Source organism: Camelus dromedarius, chromosome 31 (genome assembly GCF_036321535.1).
Source record: "Camelus dromedarius isolate mCamDro1 chromosome 31, mCamDro1.pat, whole genome shotgun sequence".
Taxonomy (NCBI): domain Eukaryota; kingdom Metazoa; phylum Chordata; class Mammalia; order Artiodactyla; family Camelidae; genus Camelus; species Camelus dromedarius.
Window position 1 is genome coordinate 15,355,775 of NC_087466.1, and position 24,963 is coordinate 15,380,737.

At 44.3% G+C, this 24,963-nt stretch overlaps 1 protein-coding gene across 1 annotated transcript in view; it reads right to left on the reverse strand.

Annotated features, from left to right (window-relative positions):
* CIT (citron rho-interacting serine/threonine kinase) overlaps positions 1-24,963 on the reverse strand; it is a 148,041-nt gene that overhangs the window by 31,919 nt on the left and 91,159 nt on the right. The window contains exons 20-26 of the mRNA XM_031442804.2: positions 21,363-21,479; positions 20,338-20,447; positions 19,104-19,278; positions 15,307-15,504; positions 7,173-7,226; positions 1,047-1,244; positions 218-411 (exon numbers count right to left, since the gene is read on the reverse strand). Coding sequence (XP_031298664.1) covers positions 218-411; positions 1,047-1,244; positions 7,173-7,226; positions 15,307-15,504; positions 19,104-19,278; positions 20,338-20,447; positions 21,363-21,479 — 1,046 coding nt within the window. The remainder of the gene's footprint in view (positions 1-217; positions 412-1,046; positions 1,245-7,172; positions 7,227-15,306; positions 15,505-19,103; positions 19,279-20,337; positions 20,448-21,362; positions 21,480-24,963) is intronic.

Below are 24,963 nucleotides of genomic sequence, written 5' to 3' on the forward strand. Positions count from 1 at the left end.
TAACTGCTCACCATCTACTGCCACATGGCACTCTCTGTCTTTACAACAAGGATGACCCAACACATCCCGGTCTGCACAGGAGTCCCCCAGTTTTAGCACTACAAGTCTTATGCCCAGGACACTTCTCTGTGCTGGCTGAGCTGGGACAACTGGTTTGTAACTCTCAGGTCCTGCTGCAGTCACCAGGCACTGGCTTTCTCTACCCAGGAAGTCCCACCTGCTCTGTTTCTCGGTATCCAGCATCCTCTGTAACTCTCGAACCCGACACTCAAACTGGGACTTCTCGTCACCAAGGACGCTCCTCCACGCCTCCCACTGCCGCTCTTTTTCCAGCAGCTCATCGTTCAGGGCCTCCAGATCCATGACCTGCTCCTCCAGCATCGTGCAGGTGGTCTTCAGAGCCTCCATCGTCTGCAAATCAGCACCACTGAGTTGGACCTTGTATCGAATGCGGATTTCCCGGGTGTTACTTTTGTCCGATTGGTTTCAGAAACACAAGTTTCTAACTGTGGTCTGAAAGATAGTTTATCTTTTTCCCCTGCAGACCGAGGGGACCAGACATGAATGGCCATTTCTGCTGCCACCTTACAGACAGAACCCAGAGTAAGGCCAGGGAAGAGAGACCACACTTCAAAATAGAGTGGCTCAAAGAAACATTCTAATCTATTTTTAATGGTTTTAAATCAAAATTAAGAACAATTACACACTTTCAAGAGCTATTTTTAAAACCTCCAAACTGGGGGGAGAGTACAGCTCAATGGCAGAGTGCAGGCTTAGCATGCATGAGGTCATGGATTCAATCCCCAGTCCCTCCATTAAAAAAAAAAAAAGTTAGTAAATAAATAAAGAAACCTAATTACCTCCCCCCTTCAAAAACAAAATTAAAACCCCCAAACCTTCGAAACAGACATGATTATAAAAAAGAGCTCTTTTATTGGACAGGTTGAGTCTAAGAACCCTTGGGAGAGATGCCACAGGCACTCACTCCAGAATCTAAAGGGGTTCAAAGTTTTCTGGGGAGCTCTGCCATCGTTTACGGTCCTTGCCTGCTTCTGGCTGGTGAGCTGCATCTCCCGCTCCGTGATCTCCCGGCGGAGATGGTCCACCTCACTCCGCAGCTGCACAATCTCATCGTTGGCACCGGAGGCCTCATCGAGTTGTTTGGACAAGTAGAAATTTTGGTTGTTGAGCTCAGCGTTGTCCTCCGTCAGCTGATTGAGCTGCTCCTCCAGGTCTGTGATTACCTAAAAGAGGAAAGGGGTCCAGTTACGCTTCAAGCAAGTCAATTTTAAATGAGAAATTGCTTCTAGAGCCACTGATGTCTGAAGCTGCGTGAGACTGACAGTTGACATGCAGGTCACGTTTGCTTATCCAATCCCCGAGGGCCAGACCCGAGCTCCCACGCCGAGCACAGGTGCTGTGGCAGAAAAGCAAATACCTCTGATTCTCTATAACTCGGGATTCAGCGGAAAAAAACAGTGAAAGCGAATCAATCAAAAGTGACTGCTACGTGGAAGGGGCAACTTTACATGAGATCGGGTCAGGGACGATAATATAACATGTAAAATGCAAACTGAGGAAAGAGGAATAATAAAGAGACCGGTACCACAATCAGCTAATGAAGCTAAAATGCGTAGGACACCACCGAAGGGACATTATCATTGCAGACAGCCTTAGAAAGCAAAATTAAGTCCTTATCAAGGAAGACTAAGTGAAGGACACTAAGAGTTATTTCAATAATATCTGAGGTAATAAATTTAATTTCATGCAACAAAAGGAAAAAAAAAAAACTTAAGGGATGCTCAGAATAATCCGCAAAACATAATACTGTATATTGGCGGTATCACTTTAAATGGGAAGGCATGTGTATGAAATGGTCGTTTTACTGAGAGATTTAATCTGGTTTTGCTGAATTATTTCCCTGCTCAGTGGCAGAATGACTTCAATTTCAGTGCACTTAGCTTTCCTGTTCTCTTTGCTGAGGCTTGGTACCAGGCCCTGCAGAGAGCTTTTATATATAATACTTCAGAAGTTTAAGGACAATTTTCTAATAATAGTTGGAATGAGGCACACAGGCAGTAAATTAAATTTTATGTAACACAAAGGAGTAAATTAAAAGGAAATGCCTTTGAACCCACGGTTATTAATTGTTTCCCATTTTCAGACCTAGAGTAGACTTAGTCTCTGAAACGCTGCCACTGTTTCCATGATGAACTCCCTATTTTAACCCCCTTTTGATTATCAATTAAAAAAAAAAAACTTCCCAGGCACACTGAATTAAAGAATGTCAATTAAGTCTACTTGTTCAGTGTGGCTCAGAAAACATAGCTTTTCATTTTGTTAACTGAGCTGATCAGCTTTTAATGCAGTAAGTGGTCTAGTAATTTGTGTTTTAATATCAAGTCATGTTACTCCTACTGGATAGGAAAAAACTCCAAGTCCATCATTCCCAGCAGGCAGTTCTGCCCTCCATATCACCCTTAGTGCGACAGGGTTAAATCTCCCGGAAGCAGAAACTGAATAAATGATGCCCCGCAGTTCAGCTGGTCTCCTCCCTGCATGGAGTAAACCCATCGCCTAAGAGCTTTCCTCTAAGACTGTAAATGTGTCCCCTGTGCTTCCTTCCACCAAGAATGAGCAAACTGGCCCAGAAGTTGGGCTACAGAATGGATTCTGGAACCCTAGATAAGCCACCTGTGGCATGGAGGTCAATACCAGAGTGACTGCCTCCTCTGTTGCTATGGTTTCAATGTTTTGGATTTTTTCCTGCATGCTATTCTCCCTGACTGTATCGTGTGAAATACAAGGGGTAACAATTCACAACCAAGATGTGGAGGCATCAGTGGTGCACCACGAGGAGCAAACAGACTGCAGAAAACCTAGCCACATAAGAATACACACACAGCCAAAATAATTTACCTGCCATTCAGGGACGTATTTAAGCCTTTGGGTACCTACTCCCTTTCTCTGACTCACGGGGGAAAAAAAAAGCAATTTATTATAAGCCCCTTTCTGCCACCTCTTCTCCTTCTCCCAAAACTAGATTATAAAGTGCTAAAGACAAAACACTCGGAAAGTCAGTGAGATGCCAAGACGACGACTCTCACCTCAACCGAGGTGGGCCCACTGGGTACGAGGAGCCCTTCCATTTCCTTGTCCTCATCCGGTTTTCAAGGGGTCTCACATCTGACTCCTGTTGACAGTCTGTGACTGCTGGCTCTATATTTCATCATCATCTCTGGCCTGTCTGACAAGGGGATTATGGGTGTGCACGAAGCAACCGAGGCCTCATTAAAGCACGTTAACTCATTCACATGCTTTATATATTCTTTCTGCCCGAGCCGTAACATGTTTAGCGTGTGACTGTTTCGAGTTGCTGGGGCTGTGGTATTAAGCGTGAGGCACACCCACCCCCCACCCCCCCACATACATTATTGCGTTCACAGCTGTTGAACTGACTTGAGACACAGGCAGGAAATTAATGGTCTCCCTGGTTTAAAATAAAAAGGATTAATAATCGGCAGTCTGTGGTCTGAAACCATGTTATATGCAAGGAGAATTCTTAGGTCTACTCTGTGGCCAGGGTTTCCCTCCACACCAAGGGCAAGCGATTTGTTTTCTATATTATGAGTCTGTTAACCTTTCAACCCCAAGGATAGAAGGTAGGAAGGATAAACTGAAAGGCTGAGTCCATCCTAGTGGTACAAAGGATGAGAGAGACAGGTTCACAATGCATGCAGGGGCCAGCAGAGCTTCCTTCTGTGCTGTTTTTACAGATAAAGAGATCTTGATGCAGTTCTAACAGAGAACAGAGAAACAAAAAAAATTATCTACTCTCAGTGTCCAAAAGAAATTTAAAAAAAGATCTCTATTTGGGGTTATCTGTTCCTTTTCAAGCACACCTCCTGGTTCTAAGATACATCTGTTTGCTCTCACACCTAACTGGGAACCAGCAAAGGGAACATTACCTGGTAAATAGCCAAGAGCACACTGTGGGTGAAGACACCGGTCAGACAATGAGCATCAGGCTAAAAAGACTCAGGGCTGCCGTCCTATTTTGATGCCTCGTTCCTTCTTGAAGGCAGCTATTTGCATATTATTTATTTTTAATCTTATAGCTGACAGATTGATTCATAATTAAAACCGTGTCATATGTCTGCCCACTAACTCCTCTCCAAAACAGACTTAGGTAGGGTTTTAGGTGCCAGATTGGATCAAATCCTTTTTTTAAATCTCTTCAAATACAGAAATGGTCTGAGCCTGAAAAATCTTCCTGTTCATGGGCTTTTTAAAAGCTGCTAACTGGGAGCTCCTATCGATTGAGTTATTGCAGGAGCTCCCACTGGGAACAAAGATGACATGTACCAGCGGAGACGACCCTGCATGGCGCCCCCGAGAAAGGGGCAGCTATCACTCTGCTCAAGTATCTACAAAACAGCCTCTGAACTTGCAAAAGTGGAACTGAGACCTTCTCTTACCGTCAAGTGTTGTTCTACAGTGGTAGTTTTCAAACTTTTTTTGAGGTGCAGAACCAATTTCTAAACGAGATTCTGCTGTAAATCCAATATAATAAAATAATAGTAACCAACACTGTTGAGTATTTTCTGTGGACCAGGCCCTGCACAGACACTGACGCATCATCTCACTTAATTCTTGCAGGAACCCCCATGAGGCAGGGATTGTTACCAGGTTTCTGATGCTGTGACTCAGTGTTTCCTAAGGTTTTACTGTTTCTGAAATCTGGACTAAGCCGCTGTCTCTCTTCCTTCACCCAGCCTGCAAAGAGCAGGTATTAAATGAATTATGCATCTTACATTCAATGGTGGACTGGAACTGAGGACACACAATGTCATACCCATTTTACGGACCAGGAAATTGGAGGCTCAGGAGTATAACATCACAGAGCTCACCAAGAGGCCAGGTCAGAATCTGAACCCAGTCTATATGACTCCAGAGCACATGGTTTGGACCACCGGCTGCCCAGCTGCTCGAGCTGAAATGCGGGTGGGTTTCCCAGTGGGTGGGACAGCCCCCAAAGGCTTCTCCACAGAATGCCAGGGGTAAGGAAGAAAGGAATTAGAAGTCACTATTCCAGAAAAGGCAAGTTTGAGGGCTAAAGAAAGTGTAAAAGTTACCTAAGAAAGTAACCAACTTTCTTCTACATATTGGTGTATTCTGTTAAAACTAAACTCCCAGTTTTAAACATGGGGGGATAGTGGGTTACAAAGGTGCACAAGGAAACTCTTGAAGGTGACAACTATGTTTGTTACTTTGTTTTGCTGGTTTCACAAATACACAAACATCCCAAAACTCATCAGCCCATTGTCCTCTAATTACCCCTCAATAAAGCTGTTAAAAAAAAAAAAGATGAAAAAAGGAGAAAAGAAAACTCCAGATGAATGGAACAGGATCACTGGCGTACACATTTAAAATGCATCCAAGTTTATTTTAGGAAAAAATAGTAATGTAAAAAAAAAAATCACAGTACTAAAATGATCTATATTTTAGTCAGTGATCATTTATGAGAATGTATGTAACATAAGCAAATAATTCTTACGTAAAATAAGGAACCAAGACAATAAGAAACTGAAAAAGTAAGGCAAAAGAGTGTAGGAACATAATGCACCGATTCCTCAAGGAAGGGAGGTGAGAATGGAGGAAATCAACGGAAAGTTCTAAGGTGGGCTCACCCCAGATGCGGCCACGGCGTCAGGAAATCCAGACCTAAATTCCACCTGCCATGTACCAACCAGAGTCAGACAGAGGCGCATCCCACGGCCGAGCTATTCTAATCTTGGTATGTGCTCATCGGAAATAAGGACTTTTAGAATTGCCAAAGGTCCTATACGAGAATGTTTCCAAACAGCTTATTCTTAACAGAAATAACCCAAATGTCCCCTGACAGGAGAATGGATAAACAACCTTCAGTTCTAGTCACACAATGGCAACACGACTCCGTAATGAAGGGAACAAAATCTTGATGGATGCCACAGCATGGATGAACCTCACAGACAATTTAGGTAACAACAAAGCTAAACCCAAAAGACCGCATCCTCTGTGACTCCATTTATACGAAGCTCAAGAAGAGGCGAAACTAACATGTGGTATCAGAGGTCAGGATACCCTTTGGACAAAGGATGCTGATGGGAAGAGGACAGGAGCCAAAATGTTCTGTATCTTGATCTGTGTCATGGTTGCATAAGTCATCTACACATGTGAAAATTCATCGAGTTGTGCACTTCAGATTAGCTCCACTTTACGCATGTTTCTGTGTGCATTTCACACCTTAATGAAGTGGCGGGGAGAAAGCATATAGCGTCAGGACTTATGTACAATTTACAGTAGGAAAGGAGTTCATTACAAGAAAATAAAATGCATATACAGGAGGTGGAGGGGTGCCTCTGGAAATTCATGGATGCAAATAATACAAATGGAGGCAAGCTCACTGAACAGTGACGAGGGAGGTGATAAAGCCATGAAAGGACTAATGAAAGGAGGCAGAACCGTGAATGAGGGCAACATCCCTACCTTCTGAAAGGGGCCTACTTCAGTTCTGCACTCTGACCAAGGACAGGCTTTGGGTTTCCTACCCTATTACATAAGCTATGAATGACGCTTATCTGCTCCTGGAATTTACTTCTCTCAACATAAGTTATGTCTCCCAAGAAGTCCTAGGTTCTGAATTTGCATGTTAGGAAGCCAGACTTTGCCTGCTAACGTTAACATTTCCCGACTCCCCAGGAGAAGAACTTGTTGGTCCTTCCTGTCTGTAGAGGCAGCAGGCTGGAGAAGTCTCACACGTGTCACTGACCCTGCTGTCTTAGGCCAGCCTCGGGCTAGAACCTTCTAGACTGGAGAAGGAGGGGGAGCGCCTGTGGGACTTCTGCTGCAGCTACTGAGACCTATTAGTGGGTCGGCAGTGAGAATTATTTTGATCATTCCAACGAAGCTTCTGCAAACATGAAGAATGGTTTACATTTTTTTTAACTGGCAGGAACCCAAGGCACTGAAGTTATCTGGGGCTCAGAAACTCCAAATCATCTGACTGCGTTAACTGCTTCAAGCTGAAAGTTTGTGTCAAAACATCACTTCCTGACATTAGGGAGAGATGTCCTGTTTTCCTTCTCGGTTTTAGTTTCATGTTATTTTTATCATCTTTGGTTAATACTCACAGTACAGCTGTTACGAAGGGCATCGAATTTGCGCTGGATTTCATCTCTATGTGCCTAAAAGGTAAGAAGTTGATCATGAATTTTTCATAGGGTGGAACAACAATTCTTCATGCTCTGGGTCAAGCAAAGAAAAGCTCAGCTTGCCTAGAAGAGGCAAGAATGCCATTGCAGCTGCCCCAGCATCGTTTTCTCAAAGGACTAATTAACCAAGTCATACCCACCGTGAGAAGTCAAGTTCCAGGGATACACAATGCCAGATTAGTGACAGCTAACTCTTTAGACCACACACGCATACCCTGTACAAATATAGCTAACATTCAAATGAACACCTTAGGGGCCAGTGAAAGAAAAAACTAAAATGTAGGATGAAGTCTTTACCTTTATTTGTCTTACTCCCCATTCTTAACCTTTCCCTCCAATTGGCTGCCCGCCCCCTGCCCCCCTACTCCCAAGAAAGAAACAAACACACACGGACACACATACAGGGCAAAGGAGGGACTTTTTTTTTAATCCAAAGCTGCTGAGATTCGGAACTCAGCATCTATGGCCTACACCTTCCTTTTGGGGAGGGCAGAGAGAATAAACAAGGGCCTGAGTACAAACCGTGACGAGTGCTACGAAGGAAACTAAGAGGGCCCAGGAAAACAGAGTAAGGGGGAAGAGATGGGGTAGTCAAGGAGGGCTTCTCTGAAGAGGTGACATTTAAACTGAAACCTGCAGGCTGATGAGGAGCCAGCCATGCAAAGAACAGAAAAGAGCAGAGGATTAACAAATTTCTACTGTATAGCACAGGGAACTACATTCAATATCTTGTAGTAATTTATGGTTAAAAAGAATATGAAAACGAATATATGCACATTCCTATATGACTGAAGTATTGTGCTGTACACCAGAAATTGACACAACACTGTAAACTGACTATACTTCAATAACAATATATTTAAAAAGAGAGAGAGAGAGATAGCAGAGGGAACAGCATCTGGAAAAAAACCTGAGGCAAGAAGGGTTTGGTGCATTTGGGGAACACAAAAGGATCCAAGTGGCTAGAGCAGTTTTTTACAGTTCAAGCTGTGACTCAGAGCAAGGACGCCAAGTGAGTTGTTTTTTTTGTTTTTTTGTTTTTTTTTTTTTTTGGTTTGCTTTATCCAGTGAAATGGAATAAACATTATAGATTTGGATAGATTAGAAAACATCAGAATGGGCCTTGGATAGTAAAGATAAACACTGTTGCTGGAAACTTGTTTCAGATACATAATTCATCAAGTTTAAAGTTGCTATCAATTGTATGACTTATCACATTTTTATGTAACATTAAGAAAAAAAGGTACTGCCAAAGAAATTGTGACATGTTTATGTCTATATAACCATAAAATCACATACAGGCTCTAAAATGCACCCTGATTAGCTACCTTAAAAGTCAATAAAATACAGTATATATGCTCTCTTGCATTAGACTGCAAGGTAAAATGTATTCTTTTGTGGGTTATGGCCAAATGATTTTTGAAAACCATGCGGCTAAAGCACAACAAAAGAGAGAAAATGTGGCCCAAGATGATGGTGGAGAGACAGGCCTGCACCAAGAATCCTGAAGTCCCAGAAAGTTTGGATTTCATTCAAAATGCAGTGACTTGGAGACCAGTGGAGGTTTTAAGATGCAGAGTGAGTTGGCCTGGTTGTCACTTTGTGGATGCTGTAGAAAGAACAGATCAAAATAGGAAAGATGTAGAAGGAAGTGGGAAAACCCAGAGGAGGCTGCTGCTGCCATTCAAGGGAGGGAGGATGGTGGCCTGGAGTAGGATGCTGGCAAAAGACAGAGACAACTGGATGGAGGTGAGATCTCTTGGAAACACAGGTAGTAAGACTTGCTGATGGACATGGGGGCTGAGGGGAAGGAGGAGGCAAGGGAGCCCCAACAGACTTTTGATTTGGGAGACATGGAGGATTAGAGCACATTGTGCTTCGCTACCAAAGCCCAAAGAAGAATCCAGTTTGCAGCAGAGGAAAAAAGTGGTCCTTCTCTTAAAAAAAGAAGAAAAAAAACTCAATCAGAAGGTCTATAAGACAAGTAAGTCCAAAAATTCAGCACCTAATTTAGCTGTGATTATTATCTAATATGTCCACTTTGCCATAAACTAATAGCATGAGTTTATAACAGCATATTAGACACTGCAGGGAAAAAAAAAGATTAGTGAACTTTAAGACACAGCAATAGAAACTATCCAAAATGAAATACACAAAGGAAAAAGAAGACATAAAAAATGAACAGAGCATCAATGAGCTATTAAACAATTATGAGAAGACTGATATACATGGAATCAGAGTCCCTGAAGCAGTGTAAGAGGAGAGACAGAAAAAAATATTTGAAGAAATAATGGCCACAAAATTTCCAAAGTCAACAAAAAAATAAACGCATAAAGGCAAAAAGTTCAATGAGCCCTAAGTACAGGACAAGGAAGGAAATTAAGCTCAACCACATCATAATCAAACTGCTTAAAACAAATAATAAAGAGAAAAAGCTTAAAACCACCCAGAGAAAAAGACAAGTTACATATAGAGAAACAAAGAGAAGAAAGATGGATTTCTCACCAGTTTGGGGGTGGGAGGGGGGGAAGAGAAGTGTTGGGGCCGGGGTTTGGGGGGTATTAAGCTAGAAGACAGTAGAGCAACATCTTTAAAGTACTGAAAGGAAAACAAAAACAGAAAACTTGTCAATCTAGAATTCTATACCTAGCAAAACTGTCTTTCAAAAATGAAGGTGAAATAAAGACCTTTATAGACATACAAAAACTAAAGGAATTTGCCACCTGCACACCTGTACTATTATAAATGTTAAAAGAAGTTTTTTAAGCAGAAAGAAACTGACAATCAGAGACTTAAATCTACACAGAATAATGAAGAAGTGAGGAAAAATGGTGAAACAAAACAAAAACTGGAAATTGTACAGACACTTACAGATTCATAAATCAAAAGCTGTTGCTTAGAATCAACCTCTCAAATAATTAGCCCCTATTTTCATAGACTAATTTAATAGATTGTAATTTTTTCCCCAAAACATGATCTGCTTTTTGCCCAACAATGATACAAGAGATTTGTTCATTTAATGGGGCAAGAATACTATTTACCCAAATATTTGCACTACTGGTGAGCCTCATCTGTGAACATCCTAGAGGAAGAATAAGGCCCCTAGGTTAGTAAACTCTAGAGCAGACGTGAACAACTTTTTTCCTTTTAAGGACCAGATAGTAAATATTTTTGGCTTTGAGGGCCATTCAGTCTCTGTCGTAACTACTCAACTCTTCCCTCATAATTATCCACAGACAATATGTACACAAATGGGCATGACTATGTGCCAATAAAACTTTATTTATAGAAATCAGGAAGCAGACTAAGTTTGGCCCACTGACTGTAGCTTGCCAACCTCTGCTCTAAATGACTATTTGGTGTGAAATCTCTCAAAGACAGAAATGGGAAGCGGAGGGTGGAGTTAACTTCTTCAAAGCCTTTTGCAGTAATCATAAAACAGCTCTTGGCCTAGGCTGAGGGACAGAAGCCCTGTTCCACTTTCTAACAGCAAAGTTTCCAAATAATACACCATTAAAAACTTGTGTGACTTCCCACTGCAGTCTGAAATTTCAATCATGGATACTGTTTCATTTCTATTAAAATTTACCATTATGAGGTCTCTGGATCATTTCAACACACCAAATGGCAATCCTCTTTCAGGGTATAATGTAAGGAACTACCATCATTGTGGCTTTTGATTTATTATTGACTGAAATATAAGCACATTGTGAAATTGACCCTGTTGTGACTGCTGGGAATACTGTAATAATTACTGAACTGATCTGAGTTTTAAAATGGCAAGAAACATGTTTTATGTTTCTTTGAAATAAGCTGTAAACAAATGCACAAAAAAACAAAAGGTCACATAATAGTATGCATGAAGGCAATAAAATACGTGAGATAAGTTTTGGCATCTCAATGAAATAATCTGAATGTTAACTAGGTATTACAAGCTACAGGGAATAAATATTTACCCTCTTAAGTTACTGAAGGCTCTGAAGGGCTTTTGTCCATGTGAGTTACAGCTATTTACATGAGACATTAAAACAGATCTTTTCAAATATTTGTTTTTTATTTTAAAATAAAAGCATTGCTTTTGCACCATCGGTGCAAATGTTGACACAATGTGAAATGCCACATGACATCTCAGTATTATTATGAAAATAAATGGAACTTCGGGACCCCCATGGAGCCACGACCCCCAACATGACCATCACTGACCGAGGGTTGGAGGAGCAATAGGGAGAACGGAAAGGCTGTGTCCTGGAAGCCACAGAGGCACTCTCATGCGGGAGTATTTATGTCTTTTTTAATTTTGAGGAAAGTTATAAGAGGGAGAAAGAAGAGAGGATTATTATGCAGCCTTGATGAGTGAAAATACTGTAGAGCTGAGAAAAGGAAACCAGTGTTTAGATGTCTGACCACCTTCTGGGATCCAGGGTCAGGATTCTAGAACACTCAGGATTCCACACACCCATCCCTTTCCCTGGGAGGCAAGCACCAAGCAAGACTGTCACCTTATGTGACCCAATTTCACATCTTGCCTATCACGCCAGTGGCTTACTAATGAAATACAAGGATATTTTTGTTTAAAAAAAAAAAGAGAGAGCGAGCGAGCGAGCACGCATTGACTTAATGATTCTCACAGATCAAAGAGGATGGCTCTGGGATCCCATAATCACGCTATGCTGGGAGGACTCCTTTCATGAGTGCCTCTAGCTTTTGACATTTGATTATTCAGCGTTAGTCATTTAACCAAATCAGGAACAGAATGTGAGGGCAGGGACATGAAACGTGTCCGGGGGGCCACTCTAGTGCACACAGAGCCCACGCCACACCTCCACCCTGCGGCCACACTCAGTCACGCTTCCTTCATGTCACGTGTCCGTGTGCGATACAGTGTGCAGACTCAAATTCTCCCCCTCAGATGGAAGGATTACACGGAGTCTTGTACTTCAAGTCCACGTGGAAAATTCTCTCTTCTACCAAAAAGCAAAGAGGAATCTTAAAGGAATCTAAAGGCCTGGCTTTTTGTTCAAATTTGACTCTCCTGTTGGTCTCTACCTTGATTCAAGCTCAGCTTTTAACAGCCAGTGAATTTCAATGCAAATGCAATTGACAGGCTGGGTGAAGGGAGGGTTGGGGAAAAAGAAGACCAAGGATGGTGGCCCGGCCCCCCTGCCACCCTCCTCCAGTGGAAGCTTCCACTGAACTGTGCTGCATCTAACTTGACCCAGGGGAAGAAGCAAACATGGTGATTGCTCCCTTCCCAGGTGAGGGGATAGCAGCCTCTTCGAGTTAAAGCAATAATATGGCCCATTTGACCATTCCCTTTTATTGATAAAACAGCCTGCTGTAAAGCACAGAAACTTCCCAGGAGATCAGTTTAGATCCAGCTGATTTAATGTGATTGATGCTTTCACTGGGTCTGCACTAGGGCCAGAACAATGAGACAGGGCGTCAGAATACTGCATCTGTGACTGTTCGTTCTCTCTGAAAATACATTCTTCACAACAAATTCAACAAAGCCATTTTGGCAGCAGCCACCTGTGGTCCATAACTAGGTTTATGCGACATAATCAAGAGGAAGGGAGAGGAAAATCTGCAGCCCTCAAACCGAACAGAAGCAAACTGATGTGGGTTTGAATTCCTTTGTGATGGGCTTACAAACAGCCATCTGACCAAAGGCACTTTCCTGCCATCCTTTTGAACAAGCCCTATTTTCCAAGATATCTTCATCATCGGGGAGAGTCACAGAGCCCTAGTTTTGAGACCTAGGGAGGTTTGTTTCTTTCTTTCTTTTCTTCTTTTTTTTATAAGAAGATGCTCTGAGGCAGTGATCTCATCTGACTAAATTAAGTCGTGACTTGCTGCTGTTCTGGCTTCCAGCAGCCATTAGACACAGCGGATTCCGACCAGCAGCAAGACAGGATTTAAAGACTCCTTTCCCCACAGATAAACAGCAGTGACACATGCTCACCATACACCCTCCTCCTTCCTCTCCAGCAGGATGAGATGCAGAGCCACCGCCTCCCTCCCAATTCCAACAGAACAGAGAGATAAACGTGTCCTTTTCTGCTCCAAAGTAAAAGGATTTCAGGAATTACAGCCCAATCCCTTAGGGAGAAAAAGCTAAAGACACAGGGATAGGCACATAGTGAGGGCTCATTAAGTATGGATTAAATTACTGATGTCTCCTCTTTCCGAGCTCAAGTGTATCACATGGGGGAAAATATTAATACACAACGCATTAAATGTAATGGTAGTTGAATTTTAGGTAACTCCTTCAGCAGCTAAGAAATGCTATCTGGCTGTCTCCTTCCCCATCCGCCCAACTCCAGAAAGCATAGAAGCCTTCTTGGCACATACTCATATATTCATTTCATTTCTACCTCCATTTTTTTCCTTCTATAGACTTATTTTCTCTGTTTTTCTTTTTTCATCCTGATACACTGTTTTGTATCTTTCCAAACTGTTTCCGATCCATTTTGAAACAAGGCAGAGTATAAACAAAGAGCTATTTTAACAATTTTTTTTTCCAAACCAAATATTGGGGGCACATGACATCATTTAATGAGTGTTCTCATAGAGACAGAGGAAGTTCAGGTTACAGTCAATATCTGAACTTGGCACATAAGTGCTGGAAAATCTAAGATGCACAGCCATCTTCTGTATAGCAGTTATTCTGCATCTCCAGAATCCTGGAAGCCCCTGTATCCTAGACTGGCCCTTGTGCACCCTGGACCTCTCAGCTCATGTTCCCAATTTGGTCCCCAAACCCAACAATGGGATATAACTTCTAAGAAATTACTTTAAAATATACATATGCAGATATATATGTATGTGTGTGTGTGTGTGTGTGTGTATACATGTATATACACATGTACACATGTTATGCGTATATACACATATATGCATTACTTTTAAACAGGATAGATCACAAGCAACACGTGCACACGGTCGTCTAAGGGAAGTATCTCTGCTCTAAGAAACGTCTGCTGATGGAGAAGGGGACAGCATCCAGAACGAATCAGAGTAGGATACCCACCGAGGTGCCCTACTGAAAAAGACACTGCGTTGTGCTGCATTGTGCCCTGCCCGTGGAAGAGGGCACCCTGACCAGCAGGCGTGAGTGTGCCCGCCTGCCTGCCAAGTGCAAGGTGTCACCATGAGGAGTGCCTGCCATTAAACTCATTCAGCTTTCGATGCCCAGAGTTCCGCTCCACTGAGCAGCCTTCCAGGAGAAGTGGGATTTATAAGTATACGTCTCTGAGGGGGAAAAACAGGAGGATTAGCCACCTGGAGCATGCTGGTCACCTTGGTGGTTGTATTTCCCACTACAAAACCGTGAAGTTGGCATGTTATAGGTAAACTTCTTGTCAGTTTTGGTAGGGGTCAGTCCCTGTGAGAAGGATCAGCCATGGGAAATTGGCCAATGAAGTCACATTTTTTAGACTTCCAGAAAGAACCACGGTCTAAATCCAGTGCCCATCACCCCCCCACACACCCACCACCACCAGGGACCGATCTCCTGACAACACATTTTAATTGATCAAATTAGTCGCTAAGAAAGAGCAGGGAAGCCAGGTCCATTTTAGAGAAACAATTTCTCATTCAGTAGAATCATTTCCATCCAGAACATACCAACAAAATGCATACATAAGAAACAATCTATAGCTTACAAAAAAAAAAAAAGTAACACAAATGAGGTGAGCCAAACCAAAAACAGAAATATAGCGGAAAGACCACTGTAAGGTAGAAGATTACTATTTTTTTTTAATGATTATTGAAAACTAAAGTAGAAGACCCATATAAAATGGACTTTGGTTAAACCGAAACTTAAAATATAATGATGATGATTTTAAAAAGAGGGAAACAAATAAAGGAGGAACCTTCCAGGATACTTAGGAAAGCTCAGACATTACCCAATTAGTGACCTAGTACACTAATTCCAACGATGAAGCTGCCCACATAAGCCAATTTTCTGCCTGTGAAGCAACTCGGTGGCTTGTTTTTTCTCTCTTGGCATTTCTGACAGTGAGCATAAACCTCAGCTCCACACCCAGCCTACCGTGAGCGCCTGGATCTCTTCTTCTGCTTCCGCTGTTGTCTCTTCCAGCTCCGTCTTCGCCTGGCGAAGCTGGCTCTCCAGGGCCGCCCGGGCGGCCTGCAGGGCTGTCAGCTGGGACTCGCGCTCCTGCAGGGAAAGCTGCAGCTCCGTGAGCTGGCGCTTGAGCTCCAGTTTCTGCTCTTCGTGCTCTAGACTAACCTGAGAGAGAGAGAGGGAGAGAGAGATGCTCGCTGAGCTTAACTAAAGAGAATGCCAAGACACGACCTGCCATTCAACTTGCATCTTAAATTTGGTCATGGAAACAAATTCTCAGTACGCACTTGAGAAGGAGAAAAATCAACGAGACGGCTCTGACTTCTATGAGTCTCAAAAATCAACAGAATTGAGCACATCTAAGAGTATATGCAACGGATATGCAAACCATCCCTTACTTTTGAATATTCAAATGCTTGGGGAAGCATCTAAGGAGAACCACACAAGAATCTCCCATGAAAATTATGATGAATATAAATAACCTCTTATTAGTAGCACGGACACCTTTACAGGGAATACAAATGCAACAACAGACCGAATGCTACTTATTTTAAATATTCTTGCTCTGATTTGTTCTTATTAGGTAACCTGAGTTAATGCCCAGCGTGAACTAATCATTCTTCCCTCTGTCTGCCCATCTATCTATCTACTCAACGTTTCATCCATTCAAGAAAGATGTACTCAGCAACTTCTGCATTAAAAATATATATATACAGAGACGAAAGACAGTCTCTGCCTTTGAGTTGGGGACAAAAATCAAAATCAACCATTTCTATACACTGTGGTCAAGTGCAATGGTCAGGATGTGCAGGGATGTGGTGGGAACACAGCAGGGGTAGAGGAGGTAACTGGGGATCTGTGTACTGAGGAGCCAAACAAACAGATAAGAGGGGAGAGAAAATTCCAAGCAGAGAAAGCAAAACACGTAAGGCATGGAGGTGTGGGAGACCACGACACATCTGCTGACGTAACCACCGCTGACAAGCTGTCCTAGAGGCCAGACCCCATGTCGGACTCTGGGATGCCAAGTGAGAAAGAGATGCTCGCTGCCGACGGAGAGCCTGCTGTCTAACAGAGGCAGCCGAGGGGTCCACAGGGCGTAAGCTAAACACGGACAGCCACAGGGACCCAAAGGAGACATCCCATCCAGCTCCAAGGTGTGGGAGAAGGCTCCCTGGAAAAGGTGACACCCAAGTCCCAAAGGCCACAGAAGAGGAGAAAGACTTCCAAAAGATTCAGCCTCGAGAACCAACAGGATGCAGTGCTTAACTCAGTGGAGTGGGGCAGGGAACCAAGGACAGAGAGGAGTCAAAGGTGATGCCCACGTTCCCGGGAATCTGAGTTACACAATGAGACCACTGGCCAAGACAGGGAACAGGAGGGGAAGGGCCAGTCTGAGGAGACGGGTAAGAAATTCAGCCTTGCCATGTTGAACTTGAGCTGCAAGGGACGCATCCAAGTGGGGCTGTCTAACGTCTATGGGGACAGCAGGTCAGAAACTCAAGAGACGGGTCTGGGTTGACAGTCTGGATGTAGGGGGTCCTTAACGAGTCGGCAGCAGCCAAAGCCAAGGCTGTGATCTCTGTCTAGTGAGGACAATGGTGACAACGGTGGCAGTGGCGGCGGCAACGACAATGTGACAGCAGATGTCGCCCTCATGTCAACACGCCAGACACTGTCTCTACTCATTTCGTCTTCCTCACTACCCAACAAGGAAGGTACGACTATTAGGCCATTTCACAGGCAAGCACAGTGTGGCCCTGAGAGACTCAGTAACGGAGTAGACGTCACACGGCTAAGATGTGGCACGGCTCATTTGTTTGTCTTATTAGCACATCAGCAGCCAGAGGCGGCTATGGCTCCGCCAGCATGCCTGCAAACTCCCAATGTCACCTGGCGACACCAGGAGGGGCCAGTGACATCACATCATGTGTCAGCCAGAGGTTGGGGAGCAGGATGCTGTCCAGCAAAAGGAGCACCCAGGACCCCTAAACCCCATGCTCCGCCGGGGAAGAGCTAACGCTGCATGTGCACCCAGGACCCTTGCGGGTGCATCAAACCCGAGGCTGAGGCCTCTGCCCTCAGTCTCAAGAGCAGCAGGTGGCAAAGAGAAGGCAGACCCGCCTTTTTAGACTTAAAGCTAAACTCCAGGCTCCCCCGGAGTACAGACAGCGACAGCCCGGAGCCTCTCCGGAAGCATCTTGAATTCCTCCCACCACCCCTGGGGGCTGGGTTGGCTATACTGCTTCCAGAACAAAGCAACATGCTTCCCCTGGGGCACGGTAACGCCCAGATGAGCTACAGAGGCAGGGCGGGCGGGTGTGATGAGAGAGATGTGTGGAAACGGAAAAGCCAGCCAGACAACATTCCCACGCTCAGAGAAACCTATCTGAGTTATTTACTCACACTCTTAAGGCTGACACTATGGGGAAGTGTTGTTAAACTTACTGAAGAGTAGAAATACAGCCTGGATGAGTTAAATCGCCACCTAAGGCTTTTGGACAACCTAGAATGATGGTCCTCAAACTCAGAAGTGGGCGCTTGTTAAAGATGCAAATCCCTGCTCCTCACCCCCACCCCACCCTGACCCCCACCCAATTCCATTCAAAACGGCTGAGAGAGGAAGCTGCCTGGAATCTGCATTTCAACAGACAGGCCAGGTGGTCCTGTGGGAGGGGCCCACACCTTGACACCTGTCTAGAGAAGTGGCCTCATTTCAATACCCCAGGACAAACTAAGACATGAGGTTTAGTTCTGAGACTGCTGTCTGCTTAAGTCTTTGCCTTAAGACAGATCATCTGCTCTTTGAAGACCTCCATCACCAATATTTGAGCAGGGCATCTCCACACCCAGCCTGGCAGTCCCAATGCCAGTGACCAGTCCCTGAACTCCAGTCCTGTCTCTGCCAGTGCTGGCTCACCCCACCCCCACCGCCCACCCCCAGGCTGGCAGCCCCGAGGTCAGGGATGGGTCTGTCTGGTCACCACTGTGTATCGGGCTACTAACTGGCACCCAGCAGGCGTTTCACAAATACACGGTATAAGAGATGAGAGTCAGCTTCCACCAGCCTCAAAAATGTTTACAGCCCAATGTGTGTTTTCCTCCCCAAACCTGGCTGCCCTTCCCAGCTCCCTTATACCTCTGCAAAGAACCACCTTCCAGAAGCCAGAAAGAGAAAGAATACCATATATCACTTACATGTGGAATCTTAAAAAAGAGGACAGAGATAAACTAATTTACAAAACAGAGACAGACTCGCAGACATAGAAAACAAACTTATGGTTACAAAAATAAAGAAAAAAAAAATCATGTTCCATCAAACCGAAAGTTTAGATTTCTCTTTCCGTCTTCCACTGTCATGGGGCCTCTGTTACTGTCCTTAAGCCAACTGTGTGCGAAACTCCGTGTCTGGACACGGTCACGTGACCCTCGCTAAATCAGGATAAAGGAGGAATCACCTTCCCCCATTTGAAGATGCACTGACTTACAACCTCCCCACGTGACCCTATGGACTGAGATACGTTTTCACGGCCATTTTCCAGATGAGGAAACTGAAGCACAGAGAGGCGGTAGGAGAGCCTGCCCAAGGCTACCAAACCCCTAAGAAGTGGGGGTGGAACTCTACCCCATATCCCCCTGTGGCCCCGTCTGGGCTCTTCACCTCAATGCCTCTTGTATAAGGACTGATTTCTGCTTCACACCTGGCTGGTTTGGGGCCCGAGTCCTCCAACAAACACTCTCGGGAGGCCACCCCTCACTCTCACCTCCCTCAGCCTGGTCTCCAGCTCCAGCAGGCGATTCTTGTCGCTGTGGTCTTGGTGGCTGATCTTCTCCAGCTGCTCCTCCAGCTTCCGGTTCTGGGCCTCTAATTTCCCAGCCTGCGTCTCCAAGTAAAACTTCTGTTGCCTGAGTTCTGAAATCATCTCTTCCTGGGCCTTCCTGGTGGGGGTGGTGGGAGGAGCCAAGAAAAATCACAGTCTTGTTAGAGGTGAGCATGTCCCCTCAGAAGGGCAGGCAGAAAATGGAGCGAGAGGTATGTCTTAGTAAGTGGACCACACTCATTCCTGGGTTAGCGCTGTCCTGACCCGGCCTCATGGGCATGTCCTGACTCAGCATGGGGACCTGAGGCCCATTTAATCCTCACAGCTCAGAGTCCTTCATCAAGGGTATTAGGGCATGGTCAAGGGGGAGGCAAGAGATACTATCATTTCACTCCTTTGGTAGACCTTTTCATTTCTGAGTCTATATAGGGGATCAGAAAGAAAGGGGCCTCCTTAGAATAAAAAAGTGCCCCAACAACTCACTGAGACAGGCCCTGGGGAAGAGAGGGTGATGAGCAGAAAAGACAGTATTCCTCCTGCTTCCCCAGAGACCGTGCTCACCTCTCCACCAGACTGCTCCGAAGTACCAGAAACTGGAATGACTCAAAGACCAACAAGCGGCCTATCAAGCTGGTTTAAACTAAGATGGGAACGTTCAAGGAGACTTCTGAAGGGACATATCTAAAGGGAAAAAAAAAAAATCCTGGAGATTGTAATTCTTTGGGGGAAAAGATTAAGATCAAAATGCTCCTGGAGCACCAGAGAGTCCTTACTGAACCACACACTTCACCGCCGGGGCCTGACTTAACACCAGCGAGATGGATGGCCCGGCCAGGCACACCCATGATCACCCCTGGCTGATCACAGGAGGCAAGTCTAGGGGACAAGGACAGCAGCTCTCCAAAAGTGAACTATAAATAGCCTCACTAGAGAGGAAAGCACTCTGTCATCCAATGGTAATTTGAAGCATTTAAGAAAACGTAGCTCATAAGAGAGGATGGGAGTAGGCTGAGACCACTTCAGAGAGAGCAAAATTACATTAAATATACAGGGGCTGGGCCCGACTACAGAAGTAATTAAATCTGCCCCAGCTCCATCAGACAGAAGAACGGGGATTATGCCCCAGGGGAGAAGACCAAAGTGTAATGGAGCAGGCAGTTAGAATGTGAATACTTACATGTTCCTCTGCGTAAAGAGACTGCTGTTCGCCGCAAGTTTATTGGCTTCCGACAATTCCACTATCCTCTGTTCCAGGGATCTGATCTTGGAATCCATGGCGTTGATCATCTGAAACACAGGGGATCTTTGAAACCTCACACATCGATGGTTCTACCAGAATCAGAGTATCATGGGCCACGTGGGTCGGGGAGAAGTGTCACCTGACATGCAGGTGATCTGACCAGAGACTCAGCTAGCCTGTACCCTGCGGATCGTGGATCTCATGGCTCGAACGGCTGGCTCTCATTTGTTTTATCCAATGGAGACTGCACGTCCCCACATGAAGGGGCTTACAGGAGGGCCTATTCAGGAGCCTGGCACTCTGTGGGTAAACAGGCCTCATTAAATCCCCGTGTTGTCTGCACGCGACCTGAGCCTGCAGGAGCCTCTAAAACTTGAATCTGCAAGTTTGGATTTCTCATCACCCTTGGGGTTGTCGTTTTCTGAGCGATTCCTTCTCACCCAGTCACTACTGTCCTAGATTCTCTACATCAAAGCCTCCGCAATTTAATGAATCATAAGAATATAAGAATTGGCCAGGGTAGGGGGTTGGGGGGGTTGCTGGTTAAAAATATCACTTCCCAGGACCCTCCTTTAGAGATGCTGATGTGAAAAGACTCAGTAGGGTCTGAGATAATAACTCGATTAACAAGCAAGACAGGTCAAACTCTGAGCTGCAAGTTTCTGAACCACCTGCCTGTGGGGATCAGGAAGGAAGGAGACGATTGAGGGATGCCAAGGACCATGGGGCAATTTGAAATCGTTCGAGCTGATGGCAGACCAGCCTGAGTTCTTAAAGAAGGGCGTGAAAGGCCCAACTGGCCCCCCTGAGCTGTGGCTTTCAGGAGAGGAAGGGGTCACAGCAAGAGCTTTCTGTGAGTAGCAAACTCCACGGGATAAAACGGACTCGTCTCTGGTGTGCAATGCCCAGCCTGTTTCACAAACCCTCCCCTGGATGCCAGCTGTGCGGTTCCTGCTACCTACCGCCTTCTGCTCGCTGAGGATTTTGCCTTTCTCATGGGCCTCCTCTTCGTGTCTCTGCATCAGATTCTCCAGCGTCTCCTTATCAGCTAGGTCTTTCTTTATCTGATTGTCCAACACCTGTGGGAAACCAAAGAAGTCAGTGTCCTGAGGAGCAAAGCTGAGCAGAGAAGACTCACCAGAGGCACTTGAGCAAAGTAGGAAAGGAGGGGAAGAGGCAGTGGGGGAGCCAAGCTCTCCCAACTTTGGGAGTGGGCGTCTGCTGATCAGCCAGGACGAGATTAAGAAGTCCAGTATCACCATCAAATGGCCAGTAACTGGTGGACTTGAACTAAGGACTTATTTTTAAATCTGCAGCCAGAAAGGCTCGAGACAGATCCAAATGGAAGTGGACTCCAAAAAACAAACAAAAAAAGATCTCTCTAGAGATGGTGTAATTTACAGCTATGACCCAGGGACAAGCTGATAGCAGTCAATGCACCAGTAGTTTTCAGAACACTGCTTGCTCTTAATTTGGATAAAATGAAACTCGCCACCTCCAGGCTGTGAGTGGAGGGATGGAAAGGTGAAGGCTGAGGAAGTCCGTGTGACCAAGGCTGACGTTCGAAAACAGCCAGGGGTGAGAGGATTCTGGCCGCCAACAAAGTAGGTGGGGAGTCAACAGACTGAAGACACAGCATAAAGGAAAGAAAAAAAAAAGCCTCTTTCCCCCGTCCTTTCCTCTGACCTAGCTTGGTAGGAAAAAAAAAAAAAAAAAAAAGTCACTGGAAAGAGAAACCCTTCCCAGGGGAAGAGAAATCATGTGTTCTTGGTGCCGAGAACGCCACTGTAAGCACTGACTGTTCCCAAGGGGAAAAAATAACACAGTAATGGTGTTGCATCCTCCGGCTTGATCGCATGGTCTACAAGGGACACACAGAGCCCGACCAGTTGCCAAAACGACCGGCAAAAAAACAAAGGAGAAAAAGAAGGCAACATCATTAAGTAGTCCGGGCCTTGGACCACAACCCTGTGTCTCACACTCTGCTTCTCTGAATGACACCAACTGCACTGGACACGGCAAAGAGAACTGCCAGAATCAGGGTCACAGATGGAACTGAAACCTGCCTTTCCCTCGTTGTCTATTGTGAAGGGCCCTCCATAGCTCATGGGGACATCAGCCCTTAAAAAGAGCCAGTCAGCAGGGAGGGGGCCCACATGATGAAGAAAGGAAAGGACGGATTTCAAAGAGGGCTTTAAACTAGAACCGACTGATGGAAAACACAGAGTGAGAGGTGGAGAAGAATAAAAGGTGGGGGACAGGGTCATGGGAGGAGGGACGGACCTCAGAAGGATAAGGGGGCCCGTCCTCTTGGATGTTGGGGTGCGATTCTAAAATTATGAACGAGACAAGGAGAGAATCTGGGGTACGGTCATAATTATTACCAAAAGGGCCTTCCAGAGGAGGGAACAGGAACACCAAGCACAGCAGACTACAAAGAAATGGTTTCATAAAGATGCCAGGAGGGAAGACGGAAGAAAATAGATCTGTCCCTCACATTCTCTAGGCTCTACAAAGCCAAGTTCTTTCCATCTAAAGGCAGCAGAGACCACATAATGTCTAGCCCAGGGATGCTCTTTTTTTCCTGAGATGCCAAAGCAACAAAGCACCTTTTCAGGACGACTCTGCTTAAACTAAGACCTCCGCTTTGGCAGGGATGGATACCAGCATAGGTGAGTGTGGGCGAGAAGGAATAAGCTTTCTCAAGAACGCACGCATCTCAGCTCTGACTGGCAGGTGGACAAACAAGAAGATGCATGGGAGGGAAGCAGGGGATGTGTCTGAAATGAGAGATTCCGCTGTACACATTTATATCAATTTAAGACAGAACACGGCTTTAGGACAGGAAAGTCAACATACTCACCCCAAATTACATAATGAATTTTGCAAAGGTTATCTTCATCATGCAAAGGTGCCAGTGGAGTATTGTATACATTCTCATAATTTTCTGAAAGTTGGTTTATTTCAAAGATAGACGTCTGGAAGCCAGGAAGAACTCAAACCAAAAGGACTGGTAGATAAAGTATAAAATGCACTAAAGTGGGGGGGAGGGGTCACACTAAAATACTGTGAGGTCCCTTCTGGGTTCTTTTCCTATATTTCTTTCAGTGAAAAACAATCAAAAGTAACACCAGGGCTTAAAGGGAAAAAGATGCCAGGGTGGGGATGATGATGAGGGTGTCAGTATGAATGGGTGTGGTTCTTCAAAAAAAAAAAAAGGAACAGCCAACTCTTTGGGAACACCAACCACACCGATAACGTCATCACTGCAGAAATTAAAAGCCTCTTTCAGTGTCCGACTTGGAAGGGAAAGAGACAGTATTTAAGATGTAATGACCAAGGTCTGATTCTCAAGAACAGAAGAATTAAAGGCTTGGCCCAAAATCGTTATGAAATCGATGTGATTTTTCAAAGGAAAATAGATAGGCTGGCAGCCATTTCTGATCACTGATTCATTAATAATAATTCAACTAAAATAATAATTTCAGTAAGTGAAGTAGTAATTGAATATATTATTTTATATGGTGGGCTGGATTACTTAGGTCAGCTCTTCCATGAAAAATGATTTAAAATGCTAGACAGAATGTGGAAAACAGGTTTCCAAAAGGACCTAATAAAAGTTGGCAAGAGATTAAGAAATTACAGGCTAAAATCTAAGTGAAAGTAGAAACCCAGAGAGGTAAGAAAAGGCACAAAGCTGTTTTGAACTTGAGGCATTTGTTGAACCAAATAAACTTTAATTTCACTTTTTTTTCATTTAATTTTTGGGGGTTGTAATTATATTTATTTATTATTTTTTTTAAATGGAGGTACTGGGGATTGGACCCAGGACCTCATGCATGCTAAGCACGCACTCTACCACTGAGCTATACCCTCCCCATCCCCATTTTTGATTGCCTCAAAGGGTAAGAAGACAGAGAAATCAGAGCCCAGGGCCACCTTCCAAGGTGGGCACACATTTTCATTCAAGGCCTCAAAGAATTTCCATTAATAGTGTTCCAAAGAACATAGGGAAATATATACAAGATCTTGTGGTAGCACACAGTGAAAAAGAATGCAGCAGTGAATATATGTATGTTCATGTATAACTGAAAAATTGTGCTCTACTCTGGAAATTGACACAACATTGTAAACTGACTGTAACTCAATTTTTAAAAAAGTAAATAATAATAATCATCATCATCATCATCATCATCATCATCATCCAAGGAAAATGAGCAGTTGACCAGGCACACAAAAAAGACAGACATCACGAAAAAGAGCCAATAGAAACAACAGAGGAGAAACAGACCTTCGGGAATTATCAGGTACAGATCATAAAACATCTACACTAATGTGTTTAAAGAAGCAGAAGACAAGCTTCAAATGAATACAGGGAATAGAAAGTTACTGTCTTAAATAATCTTAAGTAAACTTGGGAAAGAACCAAACAGAATGCCAAGAAATAAACACAATAAAAAAAAAAGAAACACAATAACTAAAATCTGAAACTCAATGGATAGGTTTAACAGCAGATTAGACAGGTAAGAATTAGTATACTGGAAAATCATTCAGAACTTAACC